This window comes from Mustelus asterias, chromosome 19 (assembly GCF_964213995.1).
Source record: "Mustelus asterias chromosome 19, sMusAst1.hap1.1, whole genome shotgun sequence".
NCBI classification, from domain to species: Eukaryota; Metazoa; Chordata; class Chondrichthyes; order Carcharhiniformes; family Triakidae; genus Mustelus; species Mustelus asterias.
The window spans coordinates 42,221,309-42,243,668 of record NC_135819.1 but is presented as its reverse complement, the minus strand read 5'-3'; the positions used below and the strand labels follow the sequence as shown (position 1 = coordinate 42,243,668).

Here is a 22,360-nt window from a genome sequence, read left to right as displayed (position 1 = left end):
CCCACATGATTATAATTAAAACTTAAGATGCCAATAGCACTTTTGGCAGATTTGGCACCCTTATCTAAGGAAAGATACAAGGGCATTGGAAGGAATACAGAGACAGTTCAGGAGAATTACAGAAGTCAGGTTCATGAAAAGCTTAAATGTTGGTGATCAAATCCGTCCATACATTTATTGCATACTCGGGGATAGCGTAAGTGCTTGTGTCATGCATAAATGATGTGCTGTTTTCTTCAGTACAATCGCTTGCTCTCGAAACTTCTGGGTTATGGGGGGGTTAAGGAGCAGTGCTCCAAAAAGTCACGATACCAAGTAAACCTGTTGGACTTTAGCCTGGTGCTGTGAGACTTCTTACTGTGCCCACCCCAGTCAAAAGTCAGCATCTCCACATCAGGTATATTATCATGTATCAAGGATTGGCTAACTGATAGAAGACACAGAGTTGAAATAAGAGGGGCATTTTCAGGATGGCAACTTATAACTAGTGGAGCACCAGAGGGATCAATGCTGGGACCACAAATGTTTACAGTATATATTAATGACTTGGACAAGGGAAGCGAATGAACTATTGCCAATTTTGTGGATGACACAAAAGTAGGTGGGATCGCAACTGGTGGCACAAAGGATGGAATTTTCCCATAATTTGTCCAGAGTGTCAGGCTCTGACTGAAAACTGGTGTGTAGCTCTCTCAATGCTTTTCCAAATTTCAGGCTAGATTTCCTGAGACTCCGACAAAAAAAACCAGGGGACATGGTTTACGTCATCTGTCTGGCGGGGCGGGGCCTGATAGAGCTGGTACAATCATTGGGGGCTCCCCACCCACCCCCCATCCACAGCCAACAACCATTGCAGCAGTATCGATAGCGCTCCCCACCTCAATACCTGTTGCCCCTCTCTCACTGCCCACTCGCCGCCCCCCCCCCCCCATTCCTTGCCTGCAAGAACCTTCGTTGCAAAAGCACTCCCAAAGAGTCTAAAGGAGGATATAGATGGGTTAAGTGAATGGACAAAACTTGGCAGATGGAATATAATGTAGGAAAATGTGAAGTTATGCACTTTGGTAAGAAGGATAAAGGAGCTAAATATTATTTAAATGGAGAAAGACTGCAGAAAGCTGAAGCTCAGAGGGATTTGGGGGTCCTCGTGCATTAATCAGGAAAAAACAACATGCGAGTTCAGCAGCTATTAAGGAAGGCAAGTGGGATGCTGACCTTTATTTCAAAGAGAAGGGAGGATAAAAACAGGGAAGCCTTGCTAAAACTATACATGGTACTAGTTATACTACACCTGGAATACTCTGAGCAGTTTTAGTCCCCTTATCTAAGGAAAGATATACTGCCTTTGGAGGCAATCCAGAGGAGGTTCACTAGGTTGATCCCGGGTATGGAAGAATTTTCTTAGGCAAGGTTCAGTAGGTTGGGCCTGTCCTCATTGGAGTTTAGAATGAGAGGCAATCAAATTGAGACCTCTAGGGTGACAGGATAGCTGCTGAGAGGTTGGTTCCCCGTGTGGGAGAGGTTTGGACCAGAGGGCATCATCTCAGTGTAAGGGGTCACCCATTTAAGACAGAGATGGGGATGAATTTCTTCTCTCAGCGGGTAGTGGTCCTGTGGAACTCTTTACCACAGAGGGCTGTAGAGGCTGGGTCATTAAGTATGTTCAGGGCTGAGATGGTCAGATTTTTAGTCAGTAAGGGAGTCACAGGTTATGGGGATAAGGTGAGAAAGTGGAGTTGAGGATTATCATATCAGATCAGTCATGATCTCATTGAATAGTGGAGCAGATTTGATGGGCCGTTTGGCCTACATCTGCTCCGATGTCTCATGCTCCTATGATGTTTTAAGTCATATTTACAGTACACCATTATTCTTCAATAGATTTTGTTCTGTAAAATCCTCAGTTTTTTTTTCTGTTCTTATATTGGGAGGAAAAAATTCTCAAAGCCATGCATGAACAAGGAAGGATAAATAAAATCCAAAGCGATGTGAATCTTATGGTGGTGGGGTGGGGTGGGGGATTTCTTTCTTGCTAAGGTGCTAGGATTATGGGCCTGGTAGTGCCTGGGAAATGCAGATATATGGGTCTCTCTGTATAGGACTTTTGGCCCTGACAGGTTCCTGGCTCAGAGGTCAACCTAATCAACAGGCTCGACCTCCAGTGGGGCAGGGAGCAGAGTGGAAGGGATCGCATGACCAGGTCTATCTTTTCCTTGGAGGGGGAGTCTGCGCCTGACCCTGGAGGATATGGGGTGGGGAGGGGGGAGGTAATCTCTGACCCTGGCATAGAAACGTTTGTTCTCAAAGTGGGAATCCAGTAGCTGACACCTGACCCTGTATGGATTTGATTTGATTTATTATTGTCACATGTATTAGTAGACAGTGAAAAGCATTGTTTCTTGCGCGCTATACAGACAAAGCATACTGTTCATAAAGAAGGAAATAAGGGAGTGCAGAATGTAGTGTTACAGTCTTGGCTAGGGTGTAGAGAAAGATCAATTTAATGCGAGGTAGGTCCAGTCAAAAGTCTGACGGCAGCAGGGAAGAAGATGTTCTTGAGTCAGTTGGTACATCTCTCAGATTTTTGTATCTTTTTTCCGATGGAAGAAGTATGTATGGAGCATGTGAGGTCCTTAATTATGCTGGCTGCTTTTCCAAGGCAGTGGGAAGTGTAGACAGTGTCGATGGGTGGGAGGCTGGTTTGAGTGATGGACTTGGCTTAATTCACGATCCTTAGTAGTTTCTTGTGGTCTTGAGCAGAGCAGGAGCCATACCAAGCTGTGATACAACCAGAAAGAATGCTTTCTATGATGCATCTGTAAAAGTTGGTGAGAATTGTAGCAACATGTCCTTAGTTTTCTGAGAAAGTAAAGGCGTTGGTGGGCTTTCCTGCCTATAGTGTCAGCATGGGGGGACCAGGACAGGTTGTTGGTGATCTGGACACCTAAAAACCTGAAGCTCTCGACCATTTCTACTTCGTCCCCGTTGATGTAGACAGGCATGTTCTCCTTTATGCTTCCCGAAGTCAATGACTATCTCCTTCATTTTGTTGACATTGAGGGAGAGATGATTGTTGTTGCACTAGTTCACCAAATCCTATATCTCTTTCCTATACTGTGTCTCGTCATTGTTTGAGATTTGACTCATAACGGTGGTGTTGTCAGCAAACTTGAAAATTGAGTTGAAGGGGAATTTGGCCACACAGTCATAGGTGTATAAGGAATATAGTAAGGGGCTGAGGACACACCCTTGTGGGGCACCGGTGTTGAGAATGATCGTGAAGGAAGTGGTGTTGCCTATCCTTACTGACTGTAGTCTGTGGGTTAGGAAGTTCAGGATCCAGCCATAGAGGGAGGAGCCCTGCCCCAGGCCACAAAGTTTGGAGATGAGTTTTGTAGGAATAATGGTGTTGAAGGCTGAGCTGTAGTCGATAAATAGGAGTCTGACATAGGTGTCCTTGTTATCTAGATGTTCCAGGGTTGAATGCAGAGCCAGGGAGATGGCGTCTGCTGTGGACCTGTTCTGGCAGTAGGCAAACTGTAGTGGATCCAGGCAGTTTGAGGGGCTGGAATTGATTTGTGCCATGACTAACCTTTCAAAGCAATTCAGAATGATGGATGTCAGAGCCACCGGACGATAGTCATTAAGGCACGCTGCCTGGCTTTTCTTTGGTACCGGGATGACGGTCGTCTTCTCGAAGCAGATAGAGACCTCAGATTGATGTAAAGAGATGTTGAAGATGTCTGCGAATACCCCCGTCAGCTGGTCCATGCAGGACCTGTCTGGGTACCCCATCCAGTCCAGCCGCTTTCCGTGGGTTGATCTTTGAGAATGCTACTCTGATGTCTGCAGTAGTGATCCCGGATACGGTTCATCTGAGGCTTCCGGGGTGGAGGGCATGCTCTCGCTGACCTCTTGCTCAAAACGGGCATAGAGTGCATTGAGTTCACCAGGGAGGGGTGTGCTGGAGCCGGTGATTTTACATGCCTTCGTCTTGTAGCCTGTTATGTCTTGCAGACCTTGTCATAGTCGGCTGGGGTCCTGTCCTTGTGGCTAGCCTGGGACTCTAGCTTGGTCCGATATCATCTTCTGGCATCTTTGATGGATCTCCTTAGATCACGGGCAGCATGGTGGTACAGTAGTTAACACTGTTGCCTCACAGCGCCAGGGACCCGGGTTCAATTCCAGCCTCGGGTCACTGTCTGTGTGGAGTTTACACGTTCTCCCCATATCTGCGTGGGTTTCTCCCGGGTGCTCCGGTTTCTTCCCACAGTCCAAAAATGTGCAGGTTAGGCAGATTGGCCATGCAAAGTGGACCCTTAGTGCCGGGGGATTAGCAGGGTAAATATGTGGATTATCGAGATAAGGGCCTGGATAGGATTGCGGTCGGTGCAGACTTAATGGGCCAAATGGCCTCCTTCTGCACTGTAGGGAATCTATGATTCTATGATATCTACTTTCTTGTATAGGTCAGGGTCACTTTACTTGAACGCCTCAGACCTAGACTTCAGCAAGCAGTGGATATCCCTGTTCACCTATAGTTTTTGGTTGGGAAAACACACTGATTTGCTTCTCTGGCACACAGTCTTCTACACACTTACTAATGAAGTCAGTTACTGGAGTGGCATATTCATCTGATGTCTGATTCTCAACATCTGATGGAGGTTCCATCTTGAAGGTTAGTCTGATCCCAGCAGAGCTTATTCCTGGGGTTTGTTCAATCTCCGATGACAGGGTGGAAGTTGGGTATCTGATGCCCGACCTGGGTAGGGGGTGTGGAGCACTGGGATTCTGGGAGCTGGTGGGGGGGGAGATATAGTTTCTGATGCTGGGGGAGGATGGACAGCCAGGAAGACATACTGCTGTTCTTCCTGGCTGCTAAAGAGTGCGGTCAAGGGATCACCTTCTTGCCAAAGTAAAGTTTTTCACCTCACTACAACTGCAACAACGGGAAACCTGATTGGCCACAGTTAAAGCAGGTTTATCCCAAGGGTTCCAAACTCATTAGCATATTTAAAATGCCAACTTGCTCCCGGTAACTCATTGACTAGTCGCCCATTGCCCAACCTCAGTAAAACCCAGAAGAAGTTGGTTTGGAGCCAATGGCCCAAACAGCTAGGAATCTTTTCCCATTTAACGCTCACCTGTACCCAATCCCAACTACTCACCATGTAAAACATTCCCTTTCTATTTTCTGTTTAGCAAATAGTGAAATATTTGTTGATTGGAACCATTTTCAGTGCAATTTTATACACCAATTCATCTTTCGCTTGGGGAATTTTAAGTGTGTGTGCTTTGATTTTCAAAGCAAAGACATTTCAGAGACCCCAGGATTTATTTTGCACTGGTAACGTTTCCCTGAAAACTATTGGCGATATCTTTCTCTCAAGTTCTTCCACTTCCTGTAGAAGAAAAGCAAGAAATGCATCCACTTGATGGCAATGTGTTGTTTGTTTGTTTTCGAAAGAAACTTCCATAGGAATAGTTACTAATCTGTTGCCAGAGGCTTGAGGTGTTCCACTCTACATCAAAATGGCTGACCAGGAGTCTCTCCCGACTCTTAGCACCCGTCATTGGTGTGTTAGAAGTATTTTGCAGGTTGACACACAACCTGTTGGCCACATTATGAATGGACCTTCCTAGGCCATCAAGTCCTGGGGTGGGACTTGAACCTGGAGCTTCTGCCTCAGAGCCACAAGACCTCCCTGTGGCAATGGGTATCATAATCGTGAAGCATAATCGCATTTGGACAAATCTGCAGATTCTTGGAAAAAATTGGTCCAAAGGCTTTATTTTTCATAGAATCATAGAATTCCCACAGTGCAGCAGGAGGCCATTTGGCCCATCGAGCCTACACCAACAACAATCCCACCTAGATTCTATCCACCGTAACCCCATGTATTTACCCTGCTAATCTCCCTGGGCAATTTAGCATGGCCAATCCACTAACCTGCACATCTTTGGAGTGTAGGAGCAAACCAGAACACCCGGAGGAAACCCAAGCAGACACGGGGAAAACGTACAAACTCCACACAGCTCCATCTGATAGTTATGGTATAAATGAACAAATGTGTGAAGTGTTGCAATGTATGGTATATTGACAGAAATCAAGAATATTGTGGCAGACCTGTTCACAGGACATATTTTATTATTCCCCAACAGAAACCTTTATTGACAATATTTGCTAACTGATTTCTCAGTGTTACATTTAATTCATTAAAATTAATGTACTTTTACACCTGTCTATCCACACCGATACAAGGTTGATGTGAGAAAATTGCATCATACAAAGACAAGGCTGAAACAGAAAGATAGGAATAGCTATAATATTTATGACCACCTTGTAAAATCACCCAGATAAAAATTAACCTGCTTCACAACAGCAGTACAAATGATAGATTCACTGAGAAATAATGTGTTGGTATTCAATTAGTCTTTGAGTGTGATACCAAGAAGCTTTGGCAAGCATCACAATCATTCAAAATCACTACTTTATTCTATTGTTTAAAAAATACAATGCGGTGGCGTATTTGACTGTTTAGGTTGTTTCCGCACAATACATAACAAAATCTGAAGGAATGTGCTGCAAAGTCGAGCATATGGCTGTTCTCACCCTATTGCCATTGTCAGTGAGAGCGGAGAATTTGGCGCCAAATATCTGTCCACTGTGGTGGGACTGGAGAATCCCGGCTGCGGGTGAGGTTAGAGAATCTGGCCCTACATTTCATATTTTTTAACAAGGTTTTTATGGTCGAGAAAACTGGACTTTGAGATAGGCAGGGATGAGATTTATAGATTTAATAAGAACATATTAGGAGTAGGCCATTTGGCCCCTCGAGCCTGCTCCGACATTCAATAAGATCATGGCTGACCTTTTTGTGGACTCAGCTCCACTCACCATAACCCTTAATTCCTTTACTATTCAAAAATGTATCCATCTTTGCCTTAAAAACATTCAATGAGGTAGCCTCAACTGCTTCACTGAGCAGGGAATTCCACAGATTCACAATCCTTTGGGTGAAGAAGCTCCTCCTCAACTCAGTCCTAAACCTGCTCCCCCTTATTTTGTTGCTAGGCCCCCTAGTTCTGGTTTCACCCACCAGTGGAAACAACCCCCCTCCCTGCTTCTATCTTATCTATTCCCTTCATCATCTGCCGGCTACTGGATTTCTGACCCCCATTTGAGCTTAATGGATGGGAGTCCGAAGCGCGGAGGGAAAATCCTGCCCCATTATTTCTCAGAGGGCACCTCCATCTTGAGCCACCCTTGCACTCCCTTGCCTGCCTGAGCAGGGTGTATCTCTCTGGAGGGCTGTCAGCATGATGTCACTGAAGGCCCTCTGATTGTATCTATAACTTCTGGAACCATCCTTAATTTGGCAGCGGATGTGGATCGCCTTCCAGAGATCCCACTGGGGATCGGTACACTGGAGCTTGGGATCTGGAAAGAAATGGGTTTGATTCCTGAAAATATCCAATCAGAGCAAAGTTCAGTTTATCTCCTCGCAGATACTGCCCGGCCTGCTAAGATTTCCAGCATATTCTGCTTTTATTTCAGATTTCCAGCATCCGCAGTATTTTGCTTTTGTATAAATGTTTTGATTTGATTGGAAGCTGAAGTAACTAAAAACTGAGTCAGAAATGTCCTGATACTTACCTCAAGACAGACTTCAGAAGAAGCAGCAGCTATATTTTGTTAAATAAGATATGAACAATCAATATAGTGAGTAAATGAAGCTTAATGATGCGAATTTAAAGATCGCTACAAGTTTTATTCTCTCATGTTTACAAAATATCGAAGGTTCGCTCTTTAATGGGGATGCAAATTGTGTTCAACGCCGCCAGGCTGAGTGTTTTCTTATACTAGTTGTTATGTGTGTGTCTTTATTACTTACTGTAAACATTAAGTTTTAATGGATAATGTGATTCATGAATACTTCAGAGACTTTCTGCTATTCCCAGTGGATGGCATGCTTCCAAAGCCAAGGTCACACTCTATAAAACACAATGTGGAAGTATGCCTTAAGTAATCTGTGGCCCCAAGGTAAACAATGAATCATTTTCTAATCAAGCAACACTGGAGATTATGGGTGGAATTTTCTCTTTTCTTTGTGTAAGTGTGAACTTGGGCAGGAAAAGCGGAGTGTAGCCTGGTGGCGGTGCTGCTGGACTTTTCCGCCATATTTTTAGACAAAAGAAATATGAAAGAGGGCAGGTCCCACAATGCCTCACGGCTGGAGGCCCGCCCTGCCAGCAAACCCGGCTCCTGACTTATCAGGGGGGGCATTTTTAGAGATCAACCCCAATGTAACAAAGATAAAAATGAAGAAGAGGAACCCCTTCCCATCACAGAGCACCCACCTCTGCCCCGCCCCCCCCATCCTCCCCATCACCATGGAAACACACCCCCTCCCCCACCGTGAACATGAACCCCATCTCTGAAAATGGGGGAGGAGGTGGAAAATGGAAAATTCCCCCCCCCCCAAAATCGTTTACACCATAAACTCCAAATTTCTTTGACATATCAGTCTGACAGACCATATAGCTCAAGTTACAAACTGCAAGTTTAATAAGAAATAAAATTAACCCGAGTCAGAAAGAAACAGTTAAATACTCAAGATTGCAATACCATGTGGAAAGCTTGTAGATCATAGAATAGATCATAGAAACCCTACAGTGCAGAAGGAGGCTATTCGGCCCATCGAGTCTGCACCGACCACAATCCCACCCAGGCCCTATCCCCACATATTTACCCGCTAATCCCTCTAACCTACGCATCCCAGGACTCTAAGGGGCAATTTTTAACCTGGCCAATCAACCTAACCCACACATCTTTGGACTGTGGGAGGAAACCGGAGCACCCGGAGGAAACCCACGCAGACACGAGGAGAATGTGCAAACTCCACACAGACAGTGACCCGAGCCGGGAATCGAACCTGGGACCCTGGAGCTGTGAAGCAGCAGTGCTAACCACTGTGCTACCGTGTCCTTGAATCATAGAATCCCCACAGTGCAGAAGGAGGCCATTTGGCCCATCGAGCCTGCACTGACCACAATCCCTCCCAGGCCCTATCCCAATAACCTCACTAATTCCCCTGTCACTAAGGGACAGTTTAGCATGGCCAATCAACCTAACCTGCAATCTTTGAACTAAACTTTGAAAGAAACAAAAATTTAGAGTCACTTGGTAGTTTTCTGTAATATCTGAAACCGCTTTTACCATGTTTTTACAAGCAGTCTTCTGATTGACTCAATCCATGTGTCAGTACACTGATTTTAAAAATCCCCAACTGTGAGTGAGCCGTAGCATTTATTTATATATTGGCAATAATCACGTACAAAGCTCTCAGTTACCAGTAGCATCAGGCATTTTGGTTGAAATGGTGGGTTAGCAATCCAAAATGATTTTGTTTTGTCTCCCTTTATTAAAGTGGTCATCTACTTTATGAACAACGACATCTTACTGTCCAGGAATGTGCACAGCTACCTGTTAGTCCAGATCAGTTAACTGATGAAAGAGTGTGGCTTAAATATTGTAAACACTTCGGGTGGGATTTTCCAGCCTTGGGGCGAGCTCGCCATAAAGTCCTGTCCCTTGGGTGAGATTTTCCAGCCCCCTTGTGGCATGTTTTCTGGCAGCAGAGGCGGTTCACTATTGGCCACTGGCGGGATTTTCTGGTCCCGCCAATATCCATGGCGTTCTGCGTGGCTCTGCATCAACCTCCGCCAGGGAACCCGCGGCAGGGGGGGTTACCATCGGCAGGACTGGAAGATTTTGCTGGCAGGAATGGCTGGATAAATTCAGCCCCTCGTCTTTGGCAATCAGCTGCCCCTGCTCCAAACTCTGTTTCCTAGATACTGTCTCGATCCCTCTCCCTGGCAACAGTCTGAGATTAAACAAGTCTGTTCACAACCTTGGTGTCACACTTGACCCTGAGATGAGCTTCCGACCTCATTAAGACCACCTATTCCATCCCCGTGACAACACTCGACTTCGCCCTGTCTCATCTCATCTCTACTGAAACCCCCCTTCATTTGTTGCCTCTAGGCTTGACTACTCTAAAGCACTTCTGGTGATCTCCCACATTCTACCCTCTGTAAATTTGAGGTAATCCATTTCCATTTTCCACCCCCTCCCCCATTTTCAGTGCTTTAACTTGCACCAGGTCCCATTCACCTATCACCCCCCCCCCCCGGCTGGCTGACCTACATTAGCCCCTGCTCAAGCCAATATATGATTTTAAAATTCTCGTCCATGTTTTCAAATTGGTTCAGTGCCTTGCTCCTCCCTACCCCTGTAAACTCTTCCAACCTCACCACCCTCCGAAGTATCTATGCACCTCTAATTCCGGCCTTGTCAACTTACCTGATCATAATTGCTCCTCTCTTTGTGGCAACACCTTCAGTCACCTAGGCCCTGGCACAGTGGTTAGTACTCACAGTGCCAGGGACCCAGGTTCGATTCCCAGCTTGGGTCACTGTCTGTGTGGAGTTTGCACATTCACCCTGTGTCTGCATGGGTTTCCTCCGGGTACTCCAGTTTCCGCCCACAATCCAAAGATGCACAGGTTGGGTGAATTGGCCAAGCTAAATTTGTCCAGGTGTGGCGACTAGGGGATTTTCACAGTAACTTTAAAAGTTTATTTATTTGTCACAAGTATGGCTTACATTAACACCGCAGTGAAGTTACTGTGAAATTCCCTAGTTGCCACAGTCTGGTGCCTGTTCAGGACAATGCATCTAACCTGTGCATTTCAGAATGTGGGAGGAAACCCACGCAGACATGGGGAGAAGGTGCAAACTACACACAGACAGTGACCCAAGCCGGGAATCAAACCCGGGTTCCCTGGCGCTGTGAAGCAGCAGTGCTAACCACTGTGCTACGCTGCTGCCCTAGTGTTAATGTAAGCCTACTTGTGACTAATACTTTTACTTTTTTACCTCATTTTCCTCTTTTAAAACACTTCTTAAAACTTACCTCTATCACCAAACTATTGGTCAGCTGAGCAAATATCTCCATAGGCAGTGGGTGTCAAATTGTGTGTTAGAATGTTCCTGAGGAGTGCTTTGTTATACTTTATTATGTTAAAGGTGTTACATAAATATAAAAGTTGCTGCAACAAGGTGTGAAAACTTTCATCTACTAAAGCCTGTTTATGTCAGATATTTTTCTGTTGATGCTCAACTTACCTTCATTTGCGTAGGAGTTTTTCATATAACATTCTATTAAAGGCCCTTTGGGGGCCAAGGTTTGTATGTGAAATGGCTCACCACTACTGTATAGCAATTAATCCACCGAAACCAGAGTGAATTAATTCAACTAGAGTGAATTGTGGGAAATCCTCCTCGTAGTGGTGAGCAATTAACAACTGAGTGAAAGCAAAGTCATTCTTGATCCCAAGCAACTGCCGAAGAAGAAAGATATAAATGGGCTTAAGGACTTCCTTCATCCAAACATATGTCGTCATCTTGTAATTTATTCCCGAGGGTAGCAATTCTGAAAGAAAGGAAAGTTTGATTGTTTATCTCTGCATATTGTAGTTATAGAAACATAAAAAATAGAAGCAGGAGTAGGCCATTCAGTCCTTCGAGTCTGCTCCACCTTTCTTTTTGATCATAGCTGATCATCAAATTCAATATCCTGATTCCACCTTCCCCCATATCCTTTGATCCCTTTAGCCCCAAGAGCTATACTTTAGCCCCATGAACTTATCTCCGTTATCAGTTTTGAATATCTTATCCAAATCTATTATTGCCAATTCTTTTCATAATTTTAACAAAACAATCACTTCATCTGTGTTTATGTATCTCCAAAGGGAATGACTCTCACTCTCTCCGAGACAAATTTAATTAAGTAATCCAAGTTTTAAGTCATCCACCTGTACAGTATATCTGCAGCCTCATTATCCATCACCAGATTTAGGACCAAAATTAGACTCAATAATGAGTGCAGATGAACCAAAGTCAAAAATAAGTGTGGTGATCTTGTGTTTGAGCACATTGGTCTGGATAGCATTTCCAAGAATCCTATTTCTTTATGTTTAAAGATTATTTATTAGTGTCACAAGTAGGCTTACATTAAAACTGCAATGAAATTATTGTGAAAATCCCCTAGTCGCCACACTCTGGCATCTGTTTGGGTACATACTAACTGGGAAAATTAATTTATATATAAATTAGCTTGCAACATAATAATCTCTTCCTTGCTATAATTTTAATAACAGCGCTAATGCTGCCCCCCTCCAGATCCTTAATAAAGTAATGAACAGTAAAAGGCCTAGCTCAGAGCTCCAGAGAACTCCACTGGTCCTCAGAGTCCAATCTGAAGTCAATTGAATTTTCCCAGCAATTCCAAGACATGCAAGTTTTACGAATAAACTGCTGTCGGAATTTCATAAAAAGCTTTCTGGAAGTCTGAGCAGTGCAGTATACATTTTTCATCCATTGTTAGAGCCACCTAGAGTACTGTGTACAATTTTGGTCCCCTTATTTAAGAAAGGATATGTTAGCTTTGGAGGGGGTACAGAGAAGGTTCACCAGGTTGATTCCGGAGATGAGGGGGTTAGCTTATGAGGAGAGATTGAGTAGACTGGGCCTGTACTCATTGGAGTTTAGAAGGTTGAGGGGAGATCTTAGAGAGACATATAAGATAATGAAGGGGCTAGACAGGGTAGAAGCAGCGAGGTTATTTCCACTTACAATGGAAAAAGAACTAGGGGGCATAGCCTCAAAATACGGGGGAATCAATTTAGAACAGAGTTGAGGAAGAACTTCTTCTCCCAGAGGGTAGTGAATTTTTGGAATTCTCTGCCCAATGAAGCAGTAGAGGCTACCTTGTTAAATGTGTTTAAGTCACAGATAGATAGATTTTTAACCATTAAGGGAATTAAGGGTTATGGGGAGCGGGTGGGTAAGTGGAACTGAACCCACTATCAGATCAGCCATGATCTTATTGAAGGGTGGAGCAGGCTTGAGGGGCTAGATGGCCTACTCCTGCTCCTATTTCTTATGTTCTTATGTTCACATGCTCAAAAAAAACCTAAATCAATTTAGTAACATTTTGTGAAAAAATAGCAAACATTTAAATTGACACTCTGATCATGCAGACAGAGAAAGAGCTTTTTAAAACCATAATGGGAGTGTTTTCTGGGTCTTATTTTAAATATATGATCGGCGGGTGAGGTGAACCAGTAAGATCACAAGAGAACCAAGAAATCGAGTTCGCGCCCAATTTCTTGCCTTACGTGATTTTACCGGCACTGGATATCTGGTGAGATCGTTTCGGGCATGAGGCTGATTGTAATATTGAAATGCTATTTAAAGTAGTTTTTAAATATTGCAAGTGAGCCTGGGATGGAATTGTCTGAGTTCACTTGCCTCTGTGGCCTTGCCGGTGGAGATTTCTCTGGTGACGATCACATATGGTCCCCATCAACGGGGACCAGATGTGATGGCCTCGCCAGTAGGACCAGAGACCATTGAAGCCCCCTGGGAGGTTGGGGACAGGGGGGATGTCCCTTGGGCTGTGCAAGCCTGACACCCTGGCAGTGCCAGCCGGGCACCCTGGCACTGCTTATCGACCACCCTGGCACTGTCAGCCTGGTACATTTTGCCCAGAATCCAGTTTTTTTTTACATATCAGGATAATGTATCCATTAAACTGCAGCATTGGAACCTATGAAATATGAGTACATAATTTAGGTTGAGCAATGCTGAGGAGGTGTAGCATTGTTGGAGCTGTCATCTTTCTGCTGAGGCATTAAAACGAGGCCCCATCTACCCTCAGTGATGGACGTAAACAACCTCAAGACATTGTTTGAAGAAGAGCAGGGAAGTTTTTTGATGTTGTGGCCAATATTAATCCTTCAATAAACATCAAGATAACAGATTATCTGGTTATTCATGTTATTGCTGTTTGTGGGAACTTGTGCGTAAATGGGCTGTTATGTTTGCCTACATTCCAATGGTAACTACAGTTCAAAAATAATCTTTTGTATGTTGTGAATTGCTTTGAGATGCCCTTGGATTGAGAAATGTGCTATATAAATGTAAATTAATTTTTCATATAGAGTCCCATTGGTATATAACAACAACTCAAATCTAAATATGAGATTATAAAAATGACCATAGTGAACTGAAAGGGATTTTCTAAATATTAAACAGTGGTAATGCCCTGATTGTTTGCTCAGCTGCAACCCAATCTGATATTCTGACTCATGTGTGTGACAGGGACAACCTCTTTTACAATCAACCGATAACTTCAATTTTATAGCTTGATGAAATATTGAACAGACATAACATTTTATAACAATTAGCATTTAAATCCCACATCCCAAGATCCAAAATTAGATTTTATGGTTTACTTTGCAGTGGGAGCACATCTTTGGGTTCACAGATCAACATGATTCACGGGAGCTATTTTAACTTATCCCACTGAGGATCATGTAGAATGTTTGTTTTACACCGTGCCTAAATATTCTTAAAATGTGTTGATTTGGACAAATTTCAGAGGTATTAAAAGTTACTTCATTGTGCTTTGACTGTGATTGACGGTTTTATAATATTTTAAGAGGGACATTTTCAAAGAGGATGTTGAATCCCTCATTTTTTTTAAACTTTCATGAGCATTTCAAAGTCTTGCCAGTGTTATTATGTGGCTCAGGAGCTCTCTGCTCCTGGATACTGGACGAGTGCTACAAAAGTTCAACAGATGTCAGGACATTACATCAATGTGAAACTCAAACCACAGGGCCCCTTCGTGCATTAATATCTGGTTCTCAATAATGTTGAATTCAGAAGAGCACTTTATCCACTGAAGAAAGCACTCTAATGCACCTGAATCCTTACACAGTGTTGGTCAATTTAATGCTCTCTTATCTTTTAAGATCAGAGCCCTATAATCAATCACTGCATTGAAAACACACCTCAAGTCATAAAAAAGTCTTGAACACTTAATTAACTACACAAAAAAAAACATATTATCATACACCATCTAAACACCATTTAAAATTACCTGTCAAAAGATTCTCAACTCCAGAAAGGGTTCCTCCAGGGTTCACTAATCCTCTGAAGAAGCGTGAACCAGGTTTCCTGCAAAAGCCAGCCTGATACTATCAAAATTGCATAGGGCCTAGAATGCCCACCCCTGCAATGGAGCTGGATAGATGGGAGTGCTGTGCATGGGCTCACTAATCCCTTGCCAGCAAACATTGGAGATGGGAATGAGGTGGAAACTCCAGAATTGGGTCCTTCTGCCTCCATTCTGATACGGAAGGAGACATGAAAATCAAGCCTTGGATGTCAATTTTGCCAAGCCTAATGTTCATTGTATGGATTTCAGCTCATATTTATTCTTACTTTGAATAATTGAGTTCTGTGAACAAATTATACGAGAGCTTCATTAGATGGATATTATACTTACCCTCTTCAAGAAGTTGGTGTGCCTTTTTTGTGCAGCATGGAAAAATATGGTGCAGTGTAAGTAATGAAAAATCAATAAAGAATGAGCACATTTGCTGTTCAGATTAGATCTGTATACCCGTATGTAAAAGAATAGCATAGTTCATGAATCAACAAAGCAGGTGAAACCTAAGTTTAGAAACATTTCTTAATTTAGCTAATGTGCTGCCTTGGCCCAGGGCTTTTAAAAACCAGTACAAGTAGCTAAAAATATGGTTATCAACGCTGACCTTTCCTAACATAACAGAAAACCTCTGAATATAAAACATCTTGACTGTTCCCTCTTACAGAATTTAAAATGAAATTGCTTTTCTTTGTAAGGACACCGGCTTCTGGTGGAGTGTAAATGGGTGACAATTCATGATTGTGCATATTACACTTCTGCTCCAGACAAATTTATATCCCACTGATTTTAATTAAGGCTTATAGCTGTTGCATTAATTAGCTCTATCATTATGAATGTTAAGATAACTTGGGTCTATGATTAATATTTGTCTATATTTTACATACAGTCTATTTATTTGGATAAACAATGGCTTGACCTAAAATTCAGTGTTTTCTTAAAATAATTAAAGCACCCTTTAGGTGTACTCTAATGGACTACAATAATGTAATTTCCAGGCGGCACCAAATAATATTGACCTGAGCTGACTTGTCAACATCATTAGATTACTAAACTTTGCATGGGAATATGTAACTGAAGCCCCAATTATAACTCGGGCAAGTTCAGAGCAGACAGGGGAGTTCAGAGCGACACAGGAAGGTAACCCTCGATGTTCCTGTGTTTCATTTAATTTTCTGCTCAGTCTCCCACTGAAAATTAGCTTGAATTATGTCATAATTGAGAGGCAGCAGCAGGAACTGGGGTTGGGGGGGGGGGGTTGTTGGAGAGAGAACCAAACACAACTAGCGGCTGGAGGAATTGGTGCTTGGAAAAATAACTCAGGCAGGGGTGGGATTCCTGGTTGAGAGCCGTCAAATGCAGAAGAAGAAGGCCTGTTCGCACTCTCTGTTAAGATTCAGATGTCAATCGTGACCTCTTGGCTAAAGTTAGGAGGGTAATCAGACCACGGTACTTTAGCTCAATGGGGAATTAACGATTAATGGCATATCAAGCAATTGGTGAGAAAAGGAAACAAAAAAATGACAAAACAGCCCCAAAAACAGAAAATGTTGGAAAAACTTCAGCAGGTTTGACAGCATCTGTGGAGAGAGAATAGAGATAACGTTTTGAGTCTGGATGACCCTTCGTCAGAGCTACAGCATCTGTGGAGAGAGGGTTTTGACGAAGGGTCATCCAGACTCAAAATGTTAACTCTATTCTCTCGCCACAGATGCTGTCAGAGAATAGGGCTCTGACGAAGGGTCACTGTGATTTTCTAGCATTTTCTGTTTTTGTTTCTGATACCAGCATCCGCAGTATTTTGCTTTTAACAGGCCACAACTTGATTTCAGAATGAGAACGTGAATTGTGAAACACAGTTCTGAATTTTATGTTAAAATGATCATAGTTAATACTGTGACATTACATTGCTATGATTATAATACCATAATATTCAGTTTCAAGGACTATTTGGAATATGAGAAAATCTGAAGCAGGTTTCAACTGTTCTTTCCATCATTGAAACTTACCCCCTATTATGTCATGCATTGTAGACTTGTGGTGTGGGATAGTAAATACTCATTGTTATTATTATTTTCAGGTATGACGTTGATTCAAAGAGTTCGAATTTATCCGAACATGTAAGTTTTCTTTTGTTTTTAGCCTTTCATGTTTTGTGACCACAAGCCTTAAGATATATTGTTGAAAGATCAGACTTGAATTGCAAAATTTTAATTTTATTTCCTAACAGCAAGAAGTATTAAGTGTTGCTTCTACCCAATAATAGGCCATGTCATTAATGTGCTTGTAGTATTGATATTGCCTTTTGAATTTGGCCTGTATAATTGCAGTTAAAACATGCATTGAATGAATTTTGCTGAGTTAGTTGCTGGGTCCTTGGAATACAAGATGAACAAGGCCAAAATGGGATTGGTTTCACTCTTTTCTTTTGCGCAGAGCTTTTTAACATGGGTTTTAAAAAATCTACAAGGCTACTTTCATCAGTCAACTTCTCAGTATAAAGATGTCCCTATCTGGAGGTGGCACAGTGGTTAGCACTGCTGCCTCACAGCCCCAGGGACCTGGGTTCAATTCTGGCCTCGGGTGACTATGTGGAGTTTGCACATTCTCCCCGTGTCTGCATGGGTTTCTTCCGGGTCCCTGCGGTTTCCTCCCGCACTCCAAAGACATGCAGGTTAGGTGGATTGGCGAAGCTAAATTGACCCCTAGTGCCAGGGAGATAAGTAGGGTAAATACATGGGGTTACGGGGATAGGGCATGGGTGGGACTGTTGTCGTTGTAGACCCGATGGGCTGAATGGTCGCCTCCTACACTGTAGGGTTTCTATGATTCTATTTTCAATAGGTTTTTATAGCTCTTAAAGCTGTTGAATAGCGTTTACTCAAATTTGATGTGACTATCATTGATTCGTCCCCATTGCGGCATCGCATCAAAATATTGTATAAAGCAGGTAATATAAAAATGTCGTCCCTTGTAGGAGAGACTAGAACTAGGGAATATAGTTTAAAAATAAAGAGTCTCCCATTTAAGATGGAAATTAAAAGATTTTTTTTGCCCAGAGGGTTGTGAGTCGTTGGAACTCTCTTTCCGCAAGAGCAGTGGAGACAGGGTTAAAGAAGATTTTTAAGGCTGAGGTGGATAGATTTTTGACTAACAAGGGGATCAAAGGTTATCAGAGGTCGGTGAAATATGGAGTTGAGACCACAATCAGATCAGCCATGATCTTACTGAATAATGGAGCAGGCTTGAGGTGCCAGCATGGCTAATACCTGGGTGGCACAGTGGTTAGCACTGCTGCCTCACATGCCAGGGACATGGGTCCGATTCCCACCTTGGATCACTGTCTGTGCAGAGTTTGCACATTTTCCCTGTGTCTTTGTGGGTTTCCTCCGGGTGCCCCGTTTTCCTCTCACAGCCTGAAAGACGTGCTGCTTAGGTGCATTGGCCATGCTAAATTCTCCCTCGGTGTACCTGAACAGGTGCCGGAGTGTGGTGACTAGGGGATTTTCACAGTGTGAATGTAAGTCTACTTGTGACATTATCTGCTGATTTTCAAATAAATTCAGTAAAACCCACTTCCCAGTCACCTCTAGACTAATTGTCCAACATTCAATCTTGAATGAATTGCAAATTCTTCCAGTTGATGAGTTAGGAAGACCAGAGTCATGTGTATTTGACTATTGTCACAGACCTCCTGTATCATTGCAACAAATGTTATCTCCTTACTCAGCCATTGTCTTAGGTTAAACTGCGATTGAACCTTGGTGTTCTATTTAATTCTGAGCAAAACATCTGATACTATGGGTCAGATTTTCACTCCCGAAGTGAGAAGTTGGGAAATCTCCCGACTCAGTAGCTGTAGACTGCAGGAAGATACCAATGGACTGGTCAAGTGGGCATGGCAGTGACAAATGGAATTCAGTCTGCAAAAGCGCGAGGTAATGCACATGGGGAGGGCTAACAAGGCAAGGGATTACATTACAAATGGTAGCACCATGGAACATACTGAAGCTCAGAGGCACTTTGGAGTGCATATCCACAGATTCTCAAGGCGACAGGGCAGGTAGGTCAGGTGGCTAAGCCAGCATTTGGGATACTTGCCTTTATTAGCTGAGGCATAAAATACAAGAGCTGGGAGGTCACTGCCTCGGGGAAAATTCACTCTGGAGAAGTGGCCTACCCTGGTTGGAGGATGAGTCCTGACTAAACATCCCTGGTTGCAGATCAGAGGGGGTCGCAGAAGCTGACAAGTGTCAAGACGGGCTGTTTAATGGTCCCGCATCAATTCTCTGGGAATTTGTCCCAGTTGTTTTGTTAGCTATTAGGGGCTCTATCCCTTACTCCTCACACTCTTTGGCTTGTCCATCTACTGTGGATGCCGCATCCACTCCAAATCATGCCAAGCTGTTCAAGTACAGCTACAACATTGGCATCCACCTGAAAAACTGGAAAATCCCTCGGGTATGTCCTGTCCACAAACCAGGACAAATCCAATCTGGCCAACTGATGCCCCATCAGTCTACTCTCAATCATCAGTAGAGTAATGGAATATGTGGTCAACGGTGCTGTCAAGCGGCACTTGCGTAGCAATAACCTGCTCACTGGAACTCAATTTGGCTTCTGCCAGGGCCACTCAGCTCCTGACCTCATTATAGCCTTGGCCTAAGCATGAAATAAAGAGCTGAACTCAAGTGGTGAAGAAACATTGGCACTTTTGATTGGCACTCCATCCATCACCTTGAATATTCACTTACTCCACCTCCAACGTACAGTAGCAGCAATTTGAGCCATTTACAAGATACACTGCAGCAATTTGCCAAGGATTCTTCAACAGCAGCTTCCAAACCCGTAATCACTGCATCTCCCCCTCCATCCTAGAAGAATAACGGCAGCAAACACATGGTAACACCACCATCTGCACGTTCCCCTCCAAGTCAATTGCCATCTTGACTTGGAAATCCACCTCCGTTCCTTCAACTCTCTCCCTAACAACACTGTGTACATGCCCACACCACAGGCACTGCAGTGGTTGAAGTAGCTGGCTCACTACCACCTTCTCAAGGGCAATTAGGAATGGACAATAAATGCTAGCCTTGCTGCTGAAAGAATAAGAAATATCACACCACAGAAAACAGACATATCCATGAATTGGATTGGATGAAAAGCAGAGTGACGCTATTCAAAATATACAGGGATTTAATCATGAAGAAATGTTGGAAACACTGTAGTTTGACTGCCTGATAGAAACATGATCAAGGAGGAATCTCGTGGAGTGATATAAAATAATTCATTGCACAGGTAAGGTAAAACCCAGCACCTTACTTCAAATTAAACAAGGAAAATAGCAGCAGGCAACAACTTATTTTGTTAAATGTGTATTTAAAACTGCTGTTTGCTGTAATTGCTTTACCCAAAGGGCAATGAACGTTTAAGATAACTCGCCGGGCATTAGAGTGGAGACATAAACATTTAAATCATTATAAATGAATGACGTAATGGAAGAATTAGGACAACTAACTCCAAGAAGAGTGAGCAACACCATGAGAGATCTAATTTTAATCAATGGACATTTTAAACATTGTGCTTGTGATCAACTTATCTTCCCCATTGTTATTCTATTTTTTCTGAAAGAAAGCGTTGTTTAATTTTCACTTCTAAGACATAAAAATCAGCTCAATTTGGATGGGCTAAATGGTATTTTCTTATTCATGATTTCTCCGGCCATTCACGCCGGCAGGATTATCTGGTCATGTGGGGGGTGCACCCCCTGCCGTAGGTTTCCAGGTGGTGTGGGGTGGCTTCAATGGGAATTCCCATTGACAGCGGCAGGACCAGAGGATCCTGCCACCAGCAAATGGTGCATCACCTCCAGCTACTGAGAAGAACGCTGAGGCGAGTTCAGAGAATCTTGCCCAGTGTACCTTCCTGTGTGCTCAAAAATGCAAAATTATGCAGATGCTGGAATTTTGAAATAATAGAAAATGCTGGAAATTTCAGGTATGACATTGAATCAAAGAGTTCAAATTGATCTGAACATGTAAGTTTTCTTTTGTTTTTAGCCTTTCATGCTTTGTCGCCACAAACCTTAAGGCATAATGTGGAAAGATTAGACTTGAATTGCAATATATTTTAATTTTATTTGCTAATGGTAAGAAGTATTAAGTGGTGCTTCCACCCAATGATAGGCCATGTCATTAATGTGCTTGTAGTATTGATATTGCCTCTTGAATTTGGTCTGCATAAGTGCCGTTAAAACATGCATTGAATGAATTTTGCTGAGTTAGTTGCTGGGTTCTTGGAATACAAGATAACCAAGGCCAAAATAGGATTGGTTTCACTCATTTTCTTTTGCACAGAGCTTTTTAACATGTGTTTTAAAAAATCTACAAGGCTAATTGAGGATGTAATTTCATCAGCTAACTTCTCAGGATAAAGATGTCCCTATTTGGAAGTGGCACAATGGTTAGCACTGCTGCCTTACAACCCCAGGGACCTGGGTTCGATTCTGGCCTCGGGGTGACTGTGTGGAGTTTGTACGTTCTCCTTGTGCCTGCATGGGTTTCCTCGGAGTGCTCCGGTTAACTCCCACACGCCAAAGATGTGCAGGTTAGGTGGATTGGCCAAGATAAATTGACCCTTAGTGTCAGGGGGATTAGTAGGGTAAATATATGGGGTGATGGGGATAGGGCCTGGATGGGATTGTTGTTGGTGTAGACCCAATGGACTGAATGGTCTCCTTCTGCTCTGTAAGGTTTCTATGATTCTCTGGTACTCAGTAGCACAGGCAATATGGGTAGAGGGAAAGAAATAATGCTTCCTTCAACTCTTTTTCTTTCCCCATAAGCTGCTGAGTATTTCCTGCATTTTCTGATTTTATTTCTTTAAAGTAAAATTGAACAAAACCTTTACTTCTGAATGAAAGAAAGAAATAACAGTGATGAGGGTAAGCTGAGCACAATGTTGAAAGAGACCATTTATTTTAATTAGTGCTCTTGTGGTGCTGCCATTTTCCTCCAACTTGGAGTTGTACATTGGGATGATAGAAATTGGAGGAAGGGTGAATTTGGAAATATGTGGGAGGATGTGAGATAGAGATACTTGATGTGAGTGGCTTGGGGCCTGAGAGCCCTTGGGATGGAATGTGCGGAAAAAGTCAATTGTGGTGATATTACCAAAAACATTGCAAGTCCAGGACAGGTGGGAAAATGGGAGATTTTCTCACCCGTTTTTTGGGCGAGTTCAAACCTTGAATTTTATGCACTTAAAAAATGAACCCTT

The 22,360-nt window shown here is 43.1% G+C and overlaps 1 protein-coding gene across 2 annotated transcripts in view; it reads left to right on the top strand.

The window, feature by feature from the left end:
* Positions 1 to 22,360, top strand: part of LOC144507907 (copine-8) — a 377,739-nt gene that overhangs the window by 99,357 nt on the left and 256,022 nt on the right. For both annotated transcript variants that reach the window (XM_078235393.1, XM_078235392.1), the window contains exon 5: positions 17,163 to 17,202. In XM_078235393.1, coding sequence (XP_078091519.1) covers positions 17,163 to 17,202 — 40 coding nt within the window. The remainder of the gene's footprint in view (positions 1 to 17,162; positions 17,203 to 22,360) is intronic.